Below are 19014 nucleotides of genomic sequence, written 5' to 3'. Positions count from 1 at the left end.
AGGCTTCCGTCGGGCCACTCTGCCATAAAGCCCCGACTGGTGGAGGGCTGCAGTGATAGTTGACTTTGTGGAACTTTCTCCCATCTCCCCACTGCATCTCTGGAGCTCAGCCACAGTGATCTTTGGGCTCTTCTTTACCTCTCTCACCAAGGCTCTTCTCCCCCGATTGCTCAGTTTGGCCGGACGGCCAGCTCTAGGAAGGGTACTGGTCCTCCCAAACATCTTTCATTTAAGGATTATAAGGTCTGTCTGTGCTCTTAGGAACCTTGAGTGATGCAGAAATTCTTTTGTAATCTTGGCCAGATCAGTGCCTTGCCACAATTCTGTCTCTGAGCTCCTTGAGTCAGTTCCTTTGACCTCATGATTCTCATTTGCTCTGACATGCACAGTGAGCTGTAAGGTCTTATATAGACAGGTGTGTGCCTTTCCTAATCAAGTCCAATCAGTTTAATTAAACACAGCTGGACTCCAATGAGGGAGTAGAACCATCTCAAGGAGGATCAGAAGAAATGGACAGCATGTGAGTTAAATATGAGTGTCACAGCAGAGGGTCTGAATACTTATGACAATGTGATATTTCAGTTTTTCTTTTTTAATACATTTGCTAAGATTTCAACAATTCTGTGTTTTTCTGTCAATATGGGGTGCTGTGTGTACATTATTTCTACTTTATTGAGGAAAAAAATTACTTAAATGATTTTAGCAAATGGCTGCAATATAACAAAGAGTAAAAATTTTAGGGGGTCTGAATACTTTCCGTACACACTGTATTTATTTCTATATATATATTAATATGTTTATATATATATATGTATATATCAGTCTAGATATAATATCATTATATCTATTTTTTGCCCTCATTGAGTTCCTTGACATCCTGTGTCTGTAGGTAACATTAGAAACTACCATTGGCAACAGCAACCCTGCTTTGTGGAAGTATGTGCAGCCCACAGGAACCGTTATGGAATGGCTGAGGAACATTGTGGCCAATCGACTGGCTGTCAGTGGCAAACAGTGGGCTGAGATATTTAGCAAATACAACAGTGGAACGTGGGTATCACAAATGCAACATAGAAGCAGACTCTTGTTACTGTTTAACCAACACTGAACTCAGCGGTGCTACATGTAATCTCCTGTGCTGTTTTCTGCCTGTATTGGGAAAGTGAACAGTTAATTATCCGTTTGTTATTGGGAGGCACTTGAAGTCAGTGAACCAAACAACCATAATTAGGTTACTGTGTTTATTATCAGTGAGCTTATTTACATTAAGTGTACTGTAAATATGTAAAGAGGTTGAGCTAATTTAAAATATTCTTTTAAGGTATAACAACCAGTGGATGATAGTGGACTACAACCAATTCACTCCAGGAAAGACTGACATTAAAGAAGATCTTTTTGTTGTCCTGGAGCAGATTCCGTGAGTAACACAATCAACTTTAAAAAAAAAAAATCAAAGATCACATTGTCTGCGATTTTTTTTTTCACAATGAATAAGTTTTGTTTATGTAATTCTATAGAGGATTTGTTGTTTACACTGATAAAACGAACGAATTGCTGAAGAAGGGATACTGGGCAAGTTACAATATACCGTAAGTAACAAGTCTAGAAGCATAAAGTTTGGTCTGAATTAGAATTATTGTTTTATAGTTTAGCAACTCTGTAATAAGTATGTTATTGCTTATTTATAGATATTATGAGGACATATTCAATGCAAGTGGCTGCAATGAGCTCGTAGAAAAGTTTGGTCCATGGTTTTCTTTGGATCAGAATCCTCGGGCTCAGATATTTAGAAGGAACCAGACTGAGGTCAAAGATGTGGAATCAATGATCCGCCTCATGAGGTAAGAGTCATACAAAATGTATTAATTTGGATTGTATTTTTAATTTGTTTATTCTAGTGTGCTCTGCCTAAAAACTGCAAAGAACAAAAACATTTTATATACAATATATATATATATATACAGTATATATGATGGAATGTTCTTCCTCAGGTATAATAATTTTAAAGAAGATCCATTATCTAAGTGTGAAGGCTGTAATCCCCCTGCAAATGGAGAGAATGCCATCTCCGCCCGCTCTGACCTGAATCCAGCTAATGGAACGTATCCATTTGGTGCACTGAAACAGAGACCACATGGAGGAACAGACATGAAGGTTTTCATTTCATTTTAACTCTAGCCAATGTTTCCTATACTATTTTGTAGAGCATACATGTGTCAACAAATATCTAATAAATTGTTCTCTACAGTTGACATCTTACGAGATGTTTCGAGATTATGGCATGGTGGCAGTGAGCGGGCCAACCTGGGACCAGGTATCACCCTTCCAGTGGAGCACTTCTCCATACAAAGATTTGATGCATATGGGTCAACCAGATATATGGACGTTTAAGCCAATTAAAGTCAGCTGGACATAAATTGTCCTAAAGAATTATATCAAGTGCTCATCTGTGCAGTTTTACATAATGATAAAGGAATTATTTGAAAAAAGTCAGATGAAGACTTATTAGAATACAATTGTCTTCAAATTGAATAACATTACAATTGAGTGCAATAATATTGTGATCGTGCTGAACAAAAAGTGTTGACATTTAAAAACAAAGAAGTCAAACATTGTAACAACATTGCTTGTGAGACATTAAAAAAGATTTTCTTGTGTTGTATTTTTTAACAATGTTTAAATTATAGTTTTTAACGGTTGTTAATCCTTGAAATTAGCATTTTAAAAAGATGCATTGAAATCAATAAAATCATGTCATGTTTCATAAAGGCTTTATAAATGAATTGGGTTTTTTTTCATTGTTGTTGGTTCTTGTGTCAAGTAAAGTTCCTATTTGATGCAGTTAATATCTCTAAATGTTAAAATATAACATAAATATAACAATAACTAATTAAACAGTCTCAAAAGTGACATAATGGTGTCAATTTAATATCAAATTGAGAAGGTATTTATTTATATATATGTATATGTTTATATATATATATATGTATATATATACAGTATATATATGTATATACATATACATACATATATATATATATATATATATATAGTGGTATTATCGTTTTGTTATATTTGATAGGCAACATAATAAACATTCTCATTAGTAAATGCTGAATTTTGTTAACGGCGTTTTCAAAAAATCTGATTTCCGTATTGTCCTGAACGCAGCATAGACACGTCACTTGTTTTTTGACAGACGTAAATTGACTGCGCTATCGTGGATGTGTATAAGCTTTCAGTAACTATATGGGCCTAAGCAGATGTAAAGTTAATACGTGCTTCAGTCTTTTTGCCTAACAACATTTCTAAATTACATACTTTCTAAACATTGTGTACAACAACATGTCGGACGTTTTAACTAAAGGGACAATGTCTGCTCGAACTCAAGGTATGAAGTTTCCTTTTAGCTTTTACAGTAGTTGTGCAGCAACCTAATACTTCTGTAATTATTTCTACTATGTTACTAATGCTGTTTTTTTACATTTCTGTTTTACTCAATCATACAGAAATGTATGTTTTGTATTTTGTATTTTATTTTTCTAACTACAATGTCAGTAAAACTGACAGCCAACTGTTCCATGCAACCAGCCCAAATTCCGGACAAAAAAACCGATTACTACATGTTTCCAGATCTAGATTTAAGTCAACAGTTTTGAGAAATTTTCAAATGTTGTATCCAATACATTGGAAAAGACTCTTCTTAAATGTCACAGCTGCTAAATGTACTCAAGCCTAATCCCCTTTTTGAATCCTACTTTACTTTAACATGTTTCTAATATGCTATGCTATGTTATTTATTTATTTATTATTAACAATCATATAGAGTTATCTTTAGACAACGAATCTGTTTATTATATACACCTCTTTTACACCCTTTCCTTTTCTAAGTATTTAAAGCAAGCTTAACATTAAACTTAGGGAGGAACCAATTTGTTCTCCAACAGGGAAGCCAGGCTGCTGTACCAGTTTAGCTAGGCCAAAAGGCTTGTAAAAATAAATGGCTGTGAGAAAACAAAACTACCCAAGTAAAAGTAGTTATAAATAAAGACTATTCTATGCTAAATAATTTGTTTATCATGTATTCACAGGTTAACAATCCATGTGTTTTCTGGAATCAGTCAGATCATGGGTTGCTGGCAGCCAGTGACCAACATTAAAAATTTTGTATTCCATAATCCTCCTATGGTCACATTTTTCTTCTCTCTATTGAGTCTGGCTATTTCTTTTATCTGCCTGGCCTCGTATAGTTATACCCATAGTCTACCAAACCCTGACATAGACGTGGTAAGTGTTGGGCATTTATTTATATGAATTTTAGCACAATACTATTATTGGCCTATTACTGTAATACTTATATCTTAAATATCTGCAATTGTTCTCTTTTAGGATTGGAACCATGTGCTGTCCTCCTTATCACAGTTAGAACTGTGCATTAAACCCAGAGCAAACTCAACTGAGCTTGTTTCCCCTGCCACTACTCATCCTAACTGGAAACAAAACAAAAGAGAGTCTGTGTCTACCTCTACAAACAATTCTTCTTCAGTCACACATTTACATGTGCAAGTTCCTCTGCGTGTGTCTCTCAGCACAGCCAATGGTCCGGTACAAAACCACAGTCTGTTTACAACACTGAGAGCCGGTCAATTACACCTTAAAGGTTGGTTATGCATAACATCCATGCATTTGGGACAACTAAAAAGATATGTATGACTAAAACATTGTATTTCAACAGGTGATCAGAGTGTAAATGTGACTCTTCAGTTTACATCTGGAGTCACTTACCAAACTTGCATTGCTATAAGTGTCCCAACACAACTCCTACCTCAAAGCCCGTAAGTTCACAGATTTTTACTCTTCCTTAGATGTCCAATGTTTAAGATGCCTAACATCCAATTAGGGCCTGTATATTGTAACATACAGTGAGCCTGGAATTTTATATATGGGAACAACAGTGGCCTACTAACATCTAACATTTTTTTCATCTGTGAAAAAAATACAATACTTATACCAGTATTTTAAATGATTAAATACAATCTTTTTTAATACAAAACATATCTACAATTATCAGTTGTAAAATAAATTTTCACCAATGTAACTTCTGATGTTTACTAAACCTGGATGGTTTCCGTACAGGCACATACATTGGTAGCTAATTCTGTGGTAGCTAATTGTTAACCTACAACTTGTGTTTTTACTTTTATTAAAGACTTCCTCCAAAGTGTCCTGCATTCAACAGTTCACCTATCCAGGTGGAAGTAAACAATGAGCTGCCTTCAACATTCCAAACCTGCTACAGTTTACATTATACCAATGACCCTACTCTGGCTGTCATGTTAACACAGGTAAAGTGTATTGCATGTGAAGCAACAGGAAGTTACACACTCTTATACTTATTTATTATTTGCATCTCTGTCTCTTCAGGTGGAGCAGAATATGGCAGTACACCATCTGTTGGAAGTCAGTGTCTCTTTGTTGGCATTGTGTCTGATGCTGTGTTTAGCTGCAAGTGTGTCACAATTGCTGATATGTTGCAACCCCTGGAATGGGTTGCATCTACAAAATGTATGTAATTGAAAATAAATCTTGACACAAAATAATTTCTTTGTGCAAATGTCCTTAAAATAATTTAAATCATGCATAATCATGTACAGAAGTTTTACTTTACTCTTCATCTTGCAGGAACCTTTGCTCGACACTTGATAATTTCTCACCCTGTTTGTCATGGAGATATCAAATTTCTGCTACCTTTAACAAGTGCAATTCAGTGAACCTGCAATACTAAGTCTGTGGAATGTTCCTAAAAGAGAAAACAACCCTTTTATAGAAAATGCATAGTTCTGTGACTTGTTAATAAAACAATTGTATCTTTTGATTTGGGTAATTGATAGAAATTAGAAGACAAACTCTTATTAGGAGTTAACTGGTTACAGGCATATATTTATTCCCTAAATTATAATTATATTTCCTTTTTTCCTACAAGCAGGTTACCAATGATTAGCAATATATTTAAATGCACCGCTTTGTGTTGTGAATGCAATTAATTTTTTTGTGGGCTGTCAATATATATAAAAAAGGAAAAACAAAATTGCCTATCTCAAATGTCTTTATTTACTGACATTTTGTTATTGGATTTTAGTAGCATACTTTGGTGTTTGGGGTCTTAATATTGTAATCGCTATTTCAGGTGACTATGTCTCTAAAGATGGGCTGTGTGAGTAATGTTTACCCTTAACTACCTTATGCAAAATGTAGTCCTTTTTATTAAAAAAAATATTTTAAATTTAAAAAGTTTAGCTTCTATATTTGTCAGTTTGGTGCCTAGCCACAGATAGTTTTTGGATTATAAAATTAAACCAAACAATGTCCAAAGTAATCGCATTTAGTAGAACGTGTGAGGTAGGGAAAAGTTGGGATTTTTTGTCTTCGATTGTTCATTTATCCTATAGAGGGAACGATTTAATTGAACAACTTCGACCTACCAGCGACACTTGATATACGAATCTTCCTTCATGTCTGTCTTTTTTAAATGTGTAGCTATTTGATTTTAATATAACACTTTGTGTTTTTACTGCGTTACCCATGAGGCTTTAAACGTGATACTTTAAAAAAAGGGGGGGTTACATTTAATGTAATGTTCCCGCTAATCCACTGCTGTTTTTCGCATACGTCACGGCAATAATAAACCAATCACCGTCCAGAGGTTAATCATTGGTTTTCCGCCGATTGATAAATTCTGGAGGTGGGGCCATCACATAGTTACAGACTGGTAGCTTGGATCATTCGCGGCCTGTGGACTGGTTTTTCGTGTGAGTGATAAAATTTAACGCCACGGTTTAGGATTCTTAAGGATTTGGAGGCGCTAACGACTTTTCATTTTAAAACCCGCTTTGTAAAGTTTTTGCTAGTGATAATATAACTCCATAACATTCACCACTGCAATCATAGAGGCAAAGCTAAGCTAACTGCTCCCACAAACATTTTAGAGGCGTGCTACCTTGTTAGCTAAACTAGCCTCGAATTGTTTAGAAATGACAGGTACAGGATGGGTTCAGAACATCTTAACACCAGCTAGAACCTTATTCCACAGATAAAACACCCAACGCCTGTGTGTTTTATACCTAAATATGCACACTATCGCGTTAAATCCATTTGACAGCAATTAGTAGCGATCTTTACTACTGCTCCACATTTTGATGCTGTTATGCCGATTTCCCACGTGGTAATGCCTATTTTATAGTTGTTAGGATAAATTTCTATCCTGTTAGTTGTTATCAAGTGTTGAGTTAAGCTGATAGCGCCCCAGCGCCACCCATTCATTGTATGGGTTGTTGGAGTTAGATGCATGTCCATAGTGGATATTTGTTTTGTTCCTGCAGGATGAAAGCTTTGGACTAGATCACAATCCATCCAGGAAGATTGAAAAAGCTGCCAAGGACGCAAAAAGGAAATATGGCGGACTTAAACTATGGCAGACTAAGCAGGGCTCAACTCACCTTTGAGTACCTGCACACAAATTCGTAAGTACTGTACTATATGGGAAGTCAAATATTTTTTGTTAATCCAGGTTTTATTATCACGTTGCTATATGCGATCATGTTTGTGATTGCTAAAATGCCTTGCCCAGCAATTGATGAACTTTTGTCTGTTTTCAGGACAACTCATGAGTTCTTATTTGGAGCCTTGGCCGAGCTTGTTGATAATTCAAGGTAGGGGTTTTTATTGTTGCAACTATACAAACTAAAACTCTAGCAGCGAGTAGGTAGAGTACGTACCTGGAAATTTGAAATCTAGTTCTAATGTCACTGTTGGTTTGTTTCTTACAGAGATGCTAATGCCACACGAATAGACATCTATACAGGTACATTGTTTTTATGTTGCACATCAGTTAATTCATAACTTATAATAATTTCTGACTTTAATTTCCGTGTCTTTTGACAGAAAGGAGGACAGAGTTGCGGGGTGGCTACATGCTGTGTTTCCTGGATGATGGAATTGGAATGGATCCCAGTCAGTAACCTAGTTACTGTTATTTTACTTGAAGTTTTACTTTTTCCTCATGTTTTAGTTTTGCTGTGTTTGAGGTCATTATGACCTGGGTTGGTCATTGTATATTTTTTGTGTTAAAATTAATAATAAACAACCATCTTTCTTCCAGATGAAGCAATGCATGTTATTCAGTTTGGAAAGTCAAGCAAGAGGTCACCTGTGTCCACTCAGATTGGACAATATGGAAATGGACTGAAATCGTAAGGGTGCAACAGTGTCATTGAAATTGTTCTTGGTTGTTTTTGAAGAAGAAAAAATAACATGATTAAATGAGACATGTGTGTTTACAGTGGCTCTATGCGTATTGGAAAAGATTTCATCTTATTCACCAAAAAAGGAAATTCACTGACTTGCCTTTTCCTGTCAAGGACATTCCATGAAGAAGAAGGGCTGGATGAGGTCCGTGTAAATTATTTTGTTTTATTTATTTTCATACAATTATTTCCTCATTGGGTATTTCCTTATAAAATATAAACCAGTTTTCGCAGCTTGGATAAAACCCACAAACGTAGATAAGTCAAACTCTTCAGAAATGGAATATGTAAAACATGTAAACCTTATCTTTTCTAATTGCTTCTCTTCAGGTGATTGTTCCCCTACCTTCCTGGGATCTCAAAACTAAGGAGCCCCTGACCTCTGACCCAGAGAAGTATGCCATGGAGACAGAGCTGATCTTCAAATATTCACCGTTTAAAAATGAACAGCAGCTGATGAAGCAGTTCAACAAAATAGAAAGCAGCAGTGGTGAGCAATGTTCTCAAAAGTTACTGTGGGTTATTTGTAATGCTTACATATAACAGATAATAAATTCCTCCACTCTTTTCAGCCTTATTTCTTACAAATTATTTTCTTTGATATTCAATATTTTTTTCAAAGGGACCCTTGTGATTATTTATAATCTGAAGCTGATGGACAACAGAGAACCAGAGCTTGATGTAGACACAGATCGTCAAGACATTCTCATGGCTGGGACACATGCAGAAGGAGTGTAAGTAGTAGTAACTGTATTTGCAAAGCTGACTTCACAGACTTACAAAACTTATGGCCACTTTTGTTTAGCAGCATGTCTCAAAAGTTTGCATGATGTCTTGCAGGAAACCAGAGAGGAGATCATTCAGAGCGTATGCTGCTGTTCTGTACATTGACCCACGGATGAGGATTTTCATCCAGGGACACAAAGTCAGGACTAAAAGACTGTCATGTTGCCTTTATAAACCAAGGTTAAATATGTTTATTATACACAGTGTCTGTATCTTCTTGATTTGAATGAGAGATTTTTATAGAATTTTTTTTTTTTTTTTTTTTTTTTGTCTATAGGGTTTATAAATACTCCTCGACTCGCTTTAAAACTCGAGCAGAGCAAGAAGTCAAGAAAGCAGATCACCTTGCAAAAATCTGTGAGTTTGTACTGGTTTTTTACTAATTAAATTTAACTGACTTGGCCTAACTGCTGTCTTTTTTTTTTTTTTTTTTACAGCCCAGCAAAAAGCCAGCGAAGCTGAAAGTAAACGCTTGGACTTCGAAGCCAGATTAGGAAACGATATTTCGAGAGATTCCCGGGTATGCCAAAAGATTCCATACCTCTAACACTAATGCTTGGGCAGTGATGGCTTAGTGGTTAAAGAAGCAGACTTGGGTCATGTTCGAGTCTACTAGCTGCCAAGTTACCACTGAGGTGATCTGAGCATGGCACCGTCGCCACACACTGCTCTCTGGGCGCTTAAAGCTGCCCACTGTTCACTTTGATGATGGGTTAGACCTCTCAGGGAGGTCACATTTGGTTGTGTGTCACAATGAAGTAGTTCACTTTCCTTTCCTTTCCTTCCTTTTGTAACCAGGATTTTAAAAATAACATTATGGTGGAAAAATAAAAAATAAATTTCTCTTTGTCTAGGTGACTTTGAGAAAGGTTCAGGATTCAGCCATGATGCTGCAGCGTGATGCTGATATGAAAAAAAGGATTCTTGAAGCCAAACAGAAGTATGATTTATATAAAAAAAAAGAATTTAATAAGATGTAATGGCATAAATCATTTAAATTCAGTATTTGGCAATATTGATCACTTTTTAAATCTTAACTTATAACATCATACAACTTGTGTTGTATATGTTAGTGTGCTTAATTTCTGACTTTTTTTTTTTTTGCACAGAGCCTTGAAGGAGCCCAAGGAACTGAATTTTGTATTTGGAGTGAACATTGAAGAAAGAGATCTGGATGGGATGTTTGTGTACAACTGCTCCCGACTCATTAAAATGTATGAAAAGACAGGGCCGCAGCTGGAAGGTGGCATGTGAGTATATTGTACACAAAGGTTTTGCTGTGAAATATTTAATTTTAATGCCAAATATTGGGTGATGACAATTTGAAAACACTGAAACGCTTTAATATTCCAGAAGTATCTCTGTCTACATTTTTCCAGGGCCTGTGGGGGTGTTGTTGGTGTAGTGGATGTTCCCTATTTAGTTCTAGAACCGACTCACAACAAACAGGACTTTGCAGACGCTAAAGAGTATCGCCACTTGCTCAAATCCATGGGAGAGCATTTAGCTCAGTACTGGAGAGATACAAATATTGGTGAGTTTACCTTTTCACTGCTTTGTACATTTCTTTTATACATTTAAAGGTTGATCGAAGCCATAACTATAGTATATCATTAACAAATAGATTTTTTTTTTTTAATCTGTGTTTGCTCTGCAGCCCAAAAAGGCATAGTAAAGTTCTGGGATGAGTTTGGATACCTGTCTGCTAGCTGGTCTGCACTGCCATCATCAGAGCTGAGATACAAGAGACGCAGAGCCATGGAGATACCAATTACTATGCAGTGTGGTTAGTCACTCATCAGTATACAGATACATATAATCTGTATCTCCCTGAAGTACATGCATCAAAGTCTCTATTGCTTTTTCTCCTCAGATAAATGTTTAAAGTGGAGAACATTACCGTTCCAGATGGACGCTGTAGACAAACGCTACCCAGACAGTTGGGTTTGTCTCATGAACCCTGACGGCAATCAGGACAGGTACAATGTCTTATTGATGTTACTTTTAAAGTTGCAATCAAATAGGTTTAAGTACCCATACATTTACTACATTGCACAATACTATCTGCTATCTAACTATCTGTTAATAGTATGTTTTACATTTTTCAGGTGTGATGCCCCTGAACAGAAACATAATTTCCCTGTTGGTGTTCTGAAAAAAGAAAAGGTGACAGTGGAAGACAAACAGAAAGAGCTGGCAGAGAAAATCAGACAGCAGCAGGAGAAACTGGAGGCCTTGCAGGTTGACTTTATTGAATCTTTCTGTCGCCCTCTGTTTATTATTTTGTGTATTCCTTAACCTAAAGATTTGAGTTTTTCCTTTTCAGAAAACCAGCATCATCAAATCTGCAGCAGATGTCAAAAAGCTACCACTTAACGTCAGCATGAAACCAACCGAGAATACTTTTCAGGTTCATGTAAATAAAAAAAATTAGATTCTGTATATGTCAGATAAAACAGCTGCTGGTTATGATACATTCCCCTTATGTAACATATGCTTGGTCTACTTCTAATCCAGGCAACGAGATCCTCAGACAGACCCACACGACCCCGTTCACCACCACTTCCAGCCCACCTTAAAAATGCCCCTAGTGGCGCTCCAGCTCGTGCTTCCTCACTGCGACCCACCCGTGCAGCTGCTGCACCTCCAAAAGTGGAACCATCAAAATCAAAAGCTGTGTCAAAGACTCCATTTGCTCCAGAAAGTCTTGTGCCCAAAGCTTCAGCCAAAACACCTCCACCAACTCGCAGCTTGAGGGTAAGTCCCTGGTTTTAATACAAATTTTACTAAAATATCCCCCTGTAACCTCTCATTTAATTTGTGACTTATGTTCACAGACTCCGGTCAAATCATCACCTGCCAGAGGAGCAGCTGCTGGACAACGCAAGAAATATGTAGAGCAAGAGGACAGTGATGAAGAGGAGGAAGAAGAAGAGGAGGATGAGGAAGAAAAAGAAGAGGAGAGTGAAGAAGAAGAACCACAGACAAAGAAATCAAAGATGGCAGCAGCTGGTGGAAAAGTGGTACAGAGGTTTCCGCCTCCCAAACGTGGAAAGTTGGACAAGGTAAACCAGCAGTGTTCACATGTGAGAGAATGTTTTTGTAGATGTCAGGTCTGATGTGCTTCCTGGGAATGCATCAAAAGAAAACAAAGAAGTTAGATTACTGTGCAGCATAAATCAATCAGCTACTCTGCTATCAGCTGCTGTTGGCCTGAGTCTGCATTAAGCCTGTAGTTATTGTTCGAGGCATGAAGCAATGTTTTTGTGAATGTGTTGGCTACAGCATCTTTTTGTGCATCCTCTGTCGAAGGCTGTGGTTCCCAAGCTTGGGGGCCAGGCTCCTAGGGTCCCTGGAGCCATTTAAAAAGACGCAGCATGGCCAATACATTTTCTTTTAATTGAGCCACAGTGAGGAAACTGGAGTGGTTTGTAATTTTATTTAATTCGTTCAATTGAAATAGCAGTTTTGTAGGAGTATACATTTTAAATAAAGTTCAGTAGAGTTTTAAATACCTGCGATTATGTTGAGATCGTGAGCTCAACAATAGTCCTGTCTAAAAAAGCAGGGAGGTATAGAAAATGGTTGGGAAACACTGGTCTAATTAGAGATTAACACTCTACAGTAAATCCAATGAATACAAAAAGATTTGTTTGTCAACCAAGACTGTCTTAATCAAGTTATTGAATAAGAATGTAAGGAATAGACTTGAATTAGTGCATGTTGCTAAACACCCCAGTCTTAAGCCATGTGCCATGTTAACCCTACAGGTTAATACATTATTCCAGGGTGCAAAGAAGGGCATGTCTACTCCCACGCGGCAAACACCAAACACAGCAAGCCTTGCTCCTAAATGTGTTCCCATTGAACAGCATGATACTAAAGCTAAGGTAGCTTTTCTCCGACACTCTTCTCTGATATGTTCCAGTAATGCTGGGCTGCCTTTAGTCTAACACCATCCAACCAATATCTAATTTTATTTCTATATTCTATAAATATTCTATTTCTTCTAACAATTCGCCTCCCTCTTAGATTTCCTCTAATCACTCTGCAGTCAAGCATGCCACTCTCAATGACTGAGCTCACTCCAAGGCTTTCACTGTATTCATTAACAGATATGCTTATCTTTTAACATCACACTGTCTCGTAAAAATTATGATCACACCTGATGGTAAAAATGTTATTTGACCGCAGGCACCCGACAAGGCTCCACAGCCAGAGAATGACAGTAAAAATGCTCAAAAAGGTGAGATGATAAACTCTATCGTAGACTCAAGTGGAGGAGGAAAGTTACAGTTTTTACCTGTGTACTTGTTTTTGACAGATAAAGGTCTTCTGGTTGAAGTTCGTGTCAATAAGGAGTGGTTCACAGGCAAAGTTATCGCTGTGGAGACCAATAAAGAAAGCATTCGTTGGAAAATTAAGTTTGACTACGTACCTCGGAACACGCCCAAAGACCGATGGTAAAATGTCTTGTGGTTTGTTTTTGTTTGTTTTTTGTGACAGCCACATTGTAGTCATATTGAATAATTTTCACCTTGTCCTCACATTTGTATATTCCTTAAAAAGGGTGTTTAAGGGTAGTGATGAGGTTCGGTTGATGCGACCGCCATCTCCAATCTGTCAGACACCAGACACACAGCAGGAGACTGAGAAAGGTCCAGCACCTATGGAACCAGACACAACTCAGCCAGGAACCAGTCGAGAGGTGACAGACAACCTGGTCACAATGTTAAGGTGAGGTACTAAGAAAGTTGTGATAGCCATGAAGTACTGCTATTTTTCATCTAGGTCTTTAAAAGGGTGTTCATTGATCTGTTCATGTTCCCAGGACAATGCTGCGTTATTTTTTCCCTCCTGCTTTCCGGATTCCCAAAGATGATGTCAACAGCATGACAGCAGAGGAATTGGTGTCCTTTCCTTTGGTGAGAGACGACACATACCGTATACATGATGGGGCTACATCTTCCTATATTAGTTGTTGTCATAAAACTGAAAAACAAATAAAAAGAAGAATAAACAAAAATCCATATTCCCACATGACCAGCATCTTCCCATGTCTTTTGGGTAAAACTTAAAATTAAAAAACAAATTTTGTGATGATAATGTATTATCTTGGAAAAAGAGAACTGCCAGAGTCCAAATATAAATGTGCTGCTTTAGGAATACACAACTCCTGTTTTCTTATTAATGTTGATGCGATCTTCTCCCTCCATGTAGAAAGAATATTTTCAACAATATGAATCCGGCCTGCAGTCTTTGTGTAACTCCTACCAGAGCAGAGCCGATGCCAGGGCCAAGGCTGTGGAGGAGAAGAACCACAGCACCGAGGTCAAACTAAAGGAGGCAAATGAGAAACTACAGAAACTACGTACCAACATTGTAGCACTTCTACAGAAAGTACAAGAGGTAACAGTATTCTACATATTGCATCTTAAAGTTAAACCAAAGTCATTCTTATGTTTGGTTAGAGCGGTGAAAAAAACATTTTCTTTGTGTGTTTTTAGGACATTGACATAAGCACAGATGATGAGCTTGATGCCTACATAGAGGATCTTCTGACCAAGGGTGATTAAAAAGACAATAAATTGATTAAAAAAACAAGAGAACATGCACATTAACAGATTTCAAGTTGTATCATGACTATTACAGACTGACTTGAGTTGACCTATGCTAACAAGAGGAGTTTACCAGGAGTATTTTGGTGTATTTATAACATTGATCCTTCTAAAGGTTAGATGATGAATCATACATTTGATCCTTGATTTAATGTGTTTTGACAGCCACACTATTCTCTTGAGTTGATGTTCTATGGTGTCGACTAGTAACTCCTACGGGCCTTTTTATACATTCATGCTACAAAAATCTATGTCATTGTATATTCAGATCTTGCTGTCCTGATGCCTTTAAACTGTTTCCTAGGTTAATTAGAATTCCATCTTAATTTGTAGCCATCTGTTTGTCATTTTGTTATTAAGAGCACACTACACTTATTTGTCATCTTTTATTGTCATGTGAGAATTGGATGATTTACTTAAATGTTAAGTTTATGTGGGCTCAGCAACACACTGCTATATTTGCCTAAACATTTTTTTTTTATTATTTAATTTTTTTGTTGGCCAAAACACTCAGCAGCATCAGGAATATATTTTGTTGTTGGATGATGCAAGTCACCCAAAAAACAAACTTTTCTTACTGGGTTTTATCAGTATGCGTTAACACCTTCAATCCCTCCTGCCTCCAAACCATTAGGACTTTTCATATGTTTTCAAAGGAAAAGTCCTTTTTTTTTTTTTTTTTTTTCCTGTCGTCGAAGTCCTTTATTCAATGATGCATGCTTTTAGTTCCTTTTGTTGTATTTGGAACAAATAATTCTGTATTTTTGACAAAATCAATAAAGCTTATTAATTTGATTTGTGTGTATGTAGCATTTGCTTATATTTGTAGTCAAATGTACACATTAAATGTTTTTTAATAACTCACTAATTCTCTCAACTAATTCTACCTTTAAAAGTTGAACGAATTTTGTTGCAGTATTAGGTATAATTTTAATAATTTGAGGCATAATGTAAATATTCTCACCAACAGACATTCACAATTCCAGTTTGAAGTCATGACTTGAGTGTTTTTGAGCCCTTAATTCTACAAAAGGCATAATGGGTTCTTCCCTCAATTTTCTAGGTACCTATACATACATACATTTCGCTCGAGACGTGGACTTATTTTGAAATCGGAAGTGAGCTTTTATTGTGGCAAACGCAGCCGGGTAAATTGGGATAAGATTATTAGGTCAGTAAAAAATGTTTACTTGCAGGAACTTTTGCTGAAATCTTCTAAAGTTATTTAAATAACCATTTAATAACTTAAGTAAATGTCCGCAAAAAGGAAACAAGCTTCGTCGCCGTCGTTAGCATGTTAGCTTTTGTGTGGGCTACTGCAGTTTAAAGACACGCATTTTGCGTTAGCATTAGCTCTGAGCAATAGTGATAAACTATATTTTTGATGTCGTTAAGATTATCGCTTACCATTACATACATAAATCAAAACCTTTTGAAAAAAAATCCACAACAATAACACGTAAATAAAAAAACGTTCATAACACTGAATGAACTTTGACCCATTTATCCTGCGTAAATTATGCTACATACTGATAAATGTAATAATCTTGTCAAAAGTTTTGAATAAAAATGATTAAGAAAAATATTGACGGATATTATGGATCTTGCATCGATATATTATGGATATATTATTTCTAATTTTCCGGATTTTTGACCTTAGATTGTGAGTCCTGAGCCATGTTTTCGACAGTGGCCCCCCTGAAACACCGTGCTGCTGTTAGCTGCAGCAGGGTTTGGTTTGGCGTCTCTCAACGTAAAGTCCACGTCAGATCTTCAAGTGAAACTGAGGCAGGTGTAAAGAGAAGTGATGCAGAGCACCCTTGGGAGACAGAAAGCCCGGTGCCATTTTCCAGGGCCAGGATAGGAACTTTTTTTCAGCAGATGCCTGTGCTGAGGAATCCATTTTCAGAGGATGTCTTGCTCAGAGGATACCTGAAGAGACATCTTCCTAGTAAAGTAAGTGTAATTCTTATCGTAAGTATATGTGGAATATATATCTATACCTTGCTGCTCAATCAACCACTAAAACAGCTGTGTTCAGTTTGCTGCAAGGTTCTGTATTATACCAATGCTAAACATGTACTCAAGTAAAGTGGAACATTTATAGAATGAATCACCACTGCTAAACTATTCATGTAGTGCAATACTTTTCTTGCTGCTAAACTAATTTCCAAATCATTTTTTCTAATTTTTTTTTTTTAGGAGTCTTTATATTGTGGGGTTTTTGCGTGTATTTCATTCTACTTCTAATTTTATAAGTTCTGGTGCAGTTCAGCTGTTACTTATTATAACTCCTTATTTGCTGTGACGTATACATGTATATACTGTATGTTACCAAGTATGTTCAGACCTGAAATAGAAGCTTTACCCAAATTATTGTACAATGTGTTGCGTGTATTATAATGTCAATAATGAAATCTTTATATTTATCTAATCTTTAAGTAAGCTGAAGTGTCAGTTGGTTCTTTTTATGGTTTAATCTTCAATCATTTCCTCCAAACAGGTTAATAATGTTAAAAATGTTACATTTTATTTCTGTACTCCCTAGTCTGTTGTCTCAGACCTGTGTGCATTTGGTGAGCGGGTAGCAAATGAAGTGGACAGTTGGGGTAGAGAGTGTGAGCTGAACCAACCGCAATTGAAACAGTTTGACCCCTGGGGGCAAAGAGTTGACCACATTGTCACATCGCCAGCCTGGAAACGCATGAAAGACCTGTCGGCAGAAGAAGGACTGGTAGCTATCGGCTATGAGCGTTCATTTGGAGAGTGGAGGTCACACTGTTCCTCATCTTTTATTCCTTTTTCATTTAGTAAACTCAACTTTCAGTTTTAGTGAAATTGTGTTTGTTGTTTTTTTTTTTTTTTAGTCGTGTGTACCAAATGAGCAAACTGTACATCTTCTCCCCCTCCTCTGGTCTTTACACCTGTCCTCTGGCCATGACTGACGGTGCAGCTAAAGTAATTCAGGTGTGTTAGAAAACTCAAACCTTAGGAGTTATGGTCTTGTGTTGTTAATGCATTTTTAATAACATACACAATAATAATTTGAATGGTGTAAATGTGTGATGTTCATAGAAAAGAATAGTCTTTATTGTCAGGTCCAGTTAAAACAAAGGCTTCTCTGCAGGTGTATCACAGATACATATATACAAACATTACTCTGCTGTAATGGTCACTTAAATAAACAACAAAACAACAAGCAGCGATCAGCACTACAACAACAGCTAGAAATTTACTTTAAATATAAATAATAATATAGATTAAAAAAAATTAAGGGTTTAGTATTTATGTACTGTACATACATACTTGTAATGTATGTGAAGTCTATAGGTGTTTCGTGGCCTGTAGATGACGCCTACAGTCGTTTGACGACTCGTCAGCCTGACCAGTTTTGGACGTCTGGACAGTGGATGACAGAAAGACAGGGAGGATCTGATGTAGGTCAGTAGAGACTGATAACTAATATTTGTTTATCTATTGACATGACTTGTTGGATTTCATGTCATGGATAGAGATCTGAGAACTGGTCTGTAGGAAAACCTAGGTTTTATTACATACAACAAGACTTTTTGTTATATATAATGGGTTTTTCCACATTTGTCCACAGCTAATGGCACAGAGACAGTGGCCGTTCCCCAAGTGAATGGTTCATACAAACTTTACGGTTTCAAGTGGTTCACCTCTGCCACAGATGCCAACATGACTCTCACATTGGCCAGAGTGCAGGACAGATATGGTGCCACTACACCAGTAATACTTTGTTTTTATAATTACATGAAGCTGGTCCAAGTAACTCTTTGCCGGCCAGGCAACTGGCAAGTAACTGTATTGTTTGGTATTTGTCTGTCCTTCAGGGTAGCAAGGGTTTGTCTCTGTTCTATGCAGAGGTCAGTAGAGATGAGAGGGGCCAGTTGAGGGGCATAGAGGTTCAGAGGCTGAAGGAGAAGCTGGGTACACGACAGATGCCGACTGCTGAGTTGGTGCTTGACGGCCTTCCGGCACACAGGGTCAGGATCTTCACTGTTGTATAACTCATAGTATAAATCTAGAAACATAGAATGTCATGACACCATTTTCCTCTTCTTCATAAAAAGCTGTCAGAGGAAGGCAGAGGTGTGGCCTCCATAGCTAACATGCTAACAATCACCAGGATTCACAACAGCATCGCTGCAGCAGCTGCAATGAGAAGGCAGGACACAACTCATAACACCTGTACATAATGTAAAAATAACCAGACTGTTGAAGACAAATTGACTGTTTATTTGTCTACAGAGTGGTGCAGTTGGCTCGGGACTACGCGACACGAC

General features: G+C 37.1%; 4 protein-coding genes across 7 annotated transcripts in view; all 4 read left to right on the top strand.

The window, feature by feature from the left end:
• Nucleotides 1–2771, top strand: part of plbd2 (phospholipase B domain containing 2) — a 5841-nt gene extending 3070 nt beyond the window's left edge. Inside the window, exons 7-12 of the mRNA XM_008335506.3 lie at nucleotides 890–1050; nucleotides 1322–1417; nucleotides 1518–1589; nucleotides 1689–1841; nucleotides 1992–2154; nucleotides 2249–2771. Coding sequence (XP_008333728.1) covers nucleotides 890–1050; nucleotides 1322–1417; nucleotides 1518–1589; nucleotides 1689–1841; nucleotides 1992–2154; nucleotides 2249–2416 — 813 coding nt within the window. The 3' untranslated portion in view covers nucleotides 2417–2771. The remainder of the gene's footprint in view (nucleotides 1–889; nucleotides 1051–1321; nucleotides 1418–1517; nucleotides 1590–1688; nucleotides 1842–1991; nucleotides 2155–2248) is intronic.
• Nucleotides 2772–3189: 418 nt separating this feature from the next.
• LOC103397296 (transmembrane protein 248) lies at nucleotides 3190–5649 on the top strand. The gene is made up of 6 exons (XM_025053176.1): nucleotides 3190–3391; nucleotides 4092–4287; nucleotides 4390–4660; nucleotides 4736–4835; nucleotides 5210–5345; nucleotides 5425–5649. Exons 2-6 carry the CDS (start codon nucleotides 4129–4131, stop codon nucleotides 5575–5577), a joined length of 819 nt encoding a protein of 272 aa, XP_024908944.1. The 5' UTR covers nucleotides 3190–3391; nucleotides 4092–4128; the 3' UTR covers nucleotides 5578–5649.
• A 1008-nt stretch (nucleotides 5650–6657) lies between these two features.
• LOC103397295 (MORC family CW-type zinc finger protein 2A) lies at nucleotides 6658–14895 on the top strand. Of its 4 annotated transcripts, none has more exons than XM_008335500.3 (28): nucleotides 6658–6809; nucleotides 7380–7520; nucleotides 7656–7709; nucleotides 7827–7861; nucleotides 7942–8010; nucleotides 8159–8249; nucleotides 8340–8448; nucleotides 8634–8793; nucleotides 8926–9037; nucleotides 9144–9269; nucleotides 9367–9446; nucleotides 9527–9609; nucleotides 9944–10029; nucleotides 10199–10339; nucleotides 10469–10623; nucleotides 10747–10875; nucleotides 10963–11068; nucleotides 11198–11330; nucleotides 11416–11499; nucleotides 11607–11846; nucleotides 11927–12154; nucleotides 12860–12979; nucleotides 13284–13335; nucleotides 13414–13552; nucleotides 13659–13826; nucleotides 13921–14014; nucleotides 14310–14498; nucleotides 14597–14895. In XM_008335500.3, the coding sequence occupies exons 2-28, from the start codon at nucleotides 7453–7455 to the stop codon at nucleotides 14663–14665; spliced, it is 3120 nt and encodes a 1039-aa protein (XP_008333722.1). In that variant the 5' UTR covers nucleotides 6658–6809; nucleotides 7380–7452; the 3' UTR covers nucleotides 14666–14895. The 4 variants fall into 4 exon arrangements, with proteins under 4 accessions (XP_008333722.1, XP_008333723.1, XP_008333721.1 ...); XM_008335501.3 differs by having other exon boundaries at nucleotides 11416–11505; nucleotides 12878–12979; XM_008335499.3 differs by having other exon boundaries at nucleotides 11416–11505.
• Nucleotides 14896–15795: 900 nt separating this feature from the next.
• Nucleotides 15796–19014, top strand: part of LOC103397294 (acyl-CoA dehydrogenase family member 11) — a 5394-nt gene continuing 2175 nt past the window's right edge. Inside the window, 9 exon segments of the mRNA XM_008335498.3 lie at nucleotides 15796–15878; nucleotides 16368–16663; nucleotides 17256–17479; nucleotides 17575–17674; nucleotides 18031–18148; nucleotides 18315–18457; nucleotides 18562–18714; nucleotides 18802–18896; nucleotides 18980–19013. Of these exon segments, the coding sequence (XP_008333720.1) occupies nucleotides 16385–16663; nucleotides 17256–17479; nucleotides 17575–17674; nucleotides 18031–18148; nucleotides 18315–18457; nucleotides 18562–18714; nucleotides 18802–18896; nucleotides 18980–19013 (1146 nt within the window). The 5' untranslated portion in view covers nucleotides 15796–15878; nucleotides 16368–16384.

Source organism: Cynoglossus semilaevis, chromosome Z, assembly GCF_000523025.1.
Source record: "Cynoglossus semilaevis isolate Cse_v1.0 chromosome Z, Cse_v1.0, whole genome shotgun sequence".
In the NCBI taxonomy this organism is placed as follows: Eukaryota; Metazoa; Chordata; class Actinopteri; order Pleuronectiformes; family Cynoglossidae; genus Cynoglossus; species Cynoglossus semilaevis.
Note: the sequence above shows the minus strand (reverse complement) of the source record. Positions and strands in the feature narration are given on the sequence as shown.

What these genes read in the sequence shown, in the direction of transcription:
- LOC103397296 (XM_025053176.1), top strand. Translation starts at nt 4,129, where the DNA reads ATGGGTTGCTGGCAGCCAGTGACCAACATTAAAAATTTTGTATTCCAT. An exon ending in CAAACCCTGACATAGACGTG is followed by an intron (nt 4,288 to 4,389) that starts GTAAGTGTTGGG and finishes GTTCTCTTTTAG; the next exon opens with GATTGGAACCATGTGCTGTC. An exon ending in CAACTCCTACCTCAAAGCCC is followed by an intron (nt 4,836 to 5,209) that starts GTAAGTTCACAG and finishes CTTTTATTAAAG; the next exon opens with ACTTCCTCCAAAGTGTCCTG.
- LOC103397295 (XM_008335499.3), top strand. Translation starts at nt 7,453, where the DNA reads ATGGCGGACTTAAACTATGGCAGACTAAGCAGGGCTCAACTCACCTTT. An exon ending in AGATCACCTTGCAAAAATCT is followed by an intron (nt 9,447 to 9,526) that starts GTGAGTTTGTAC and finishes TTTTTTTTACAG; the next exon opens with CCCAGCAAAAAGCCAGCGAA. An exon ending in CCTGACGGCAATCAGGACAG is followed by an intron (nt 11,069 to 11,197) that starts GTACAATGTCTT and finishes TACATTTTTCAG; the next exon opens with GTGTGATGCCCCTGAACAGA.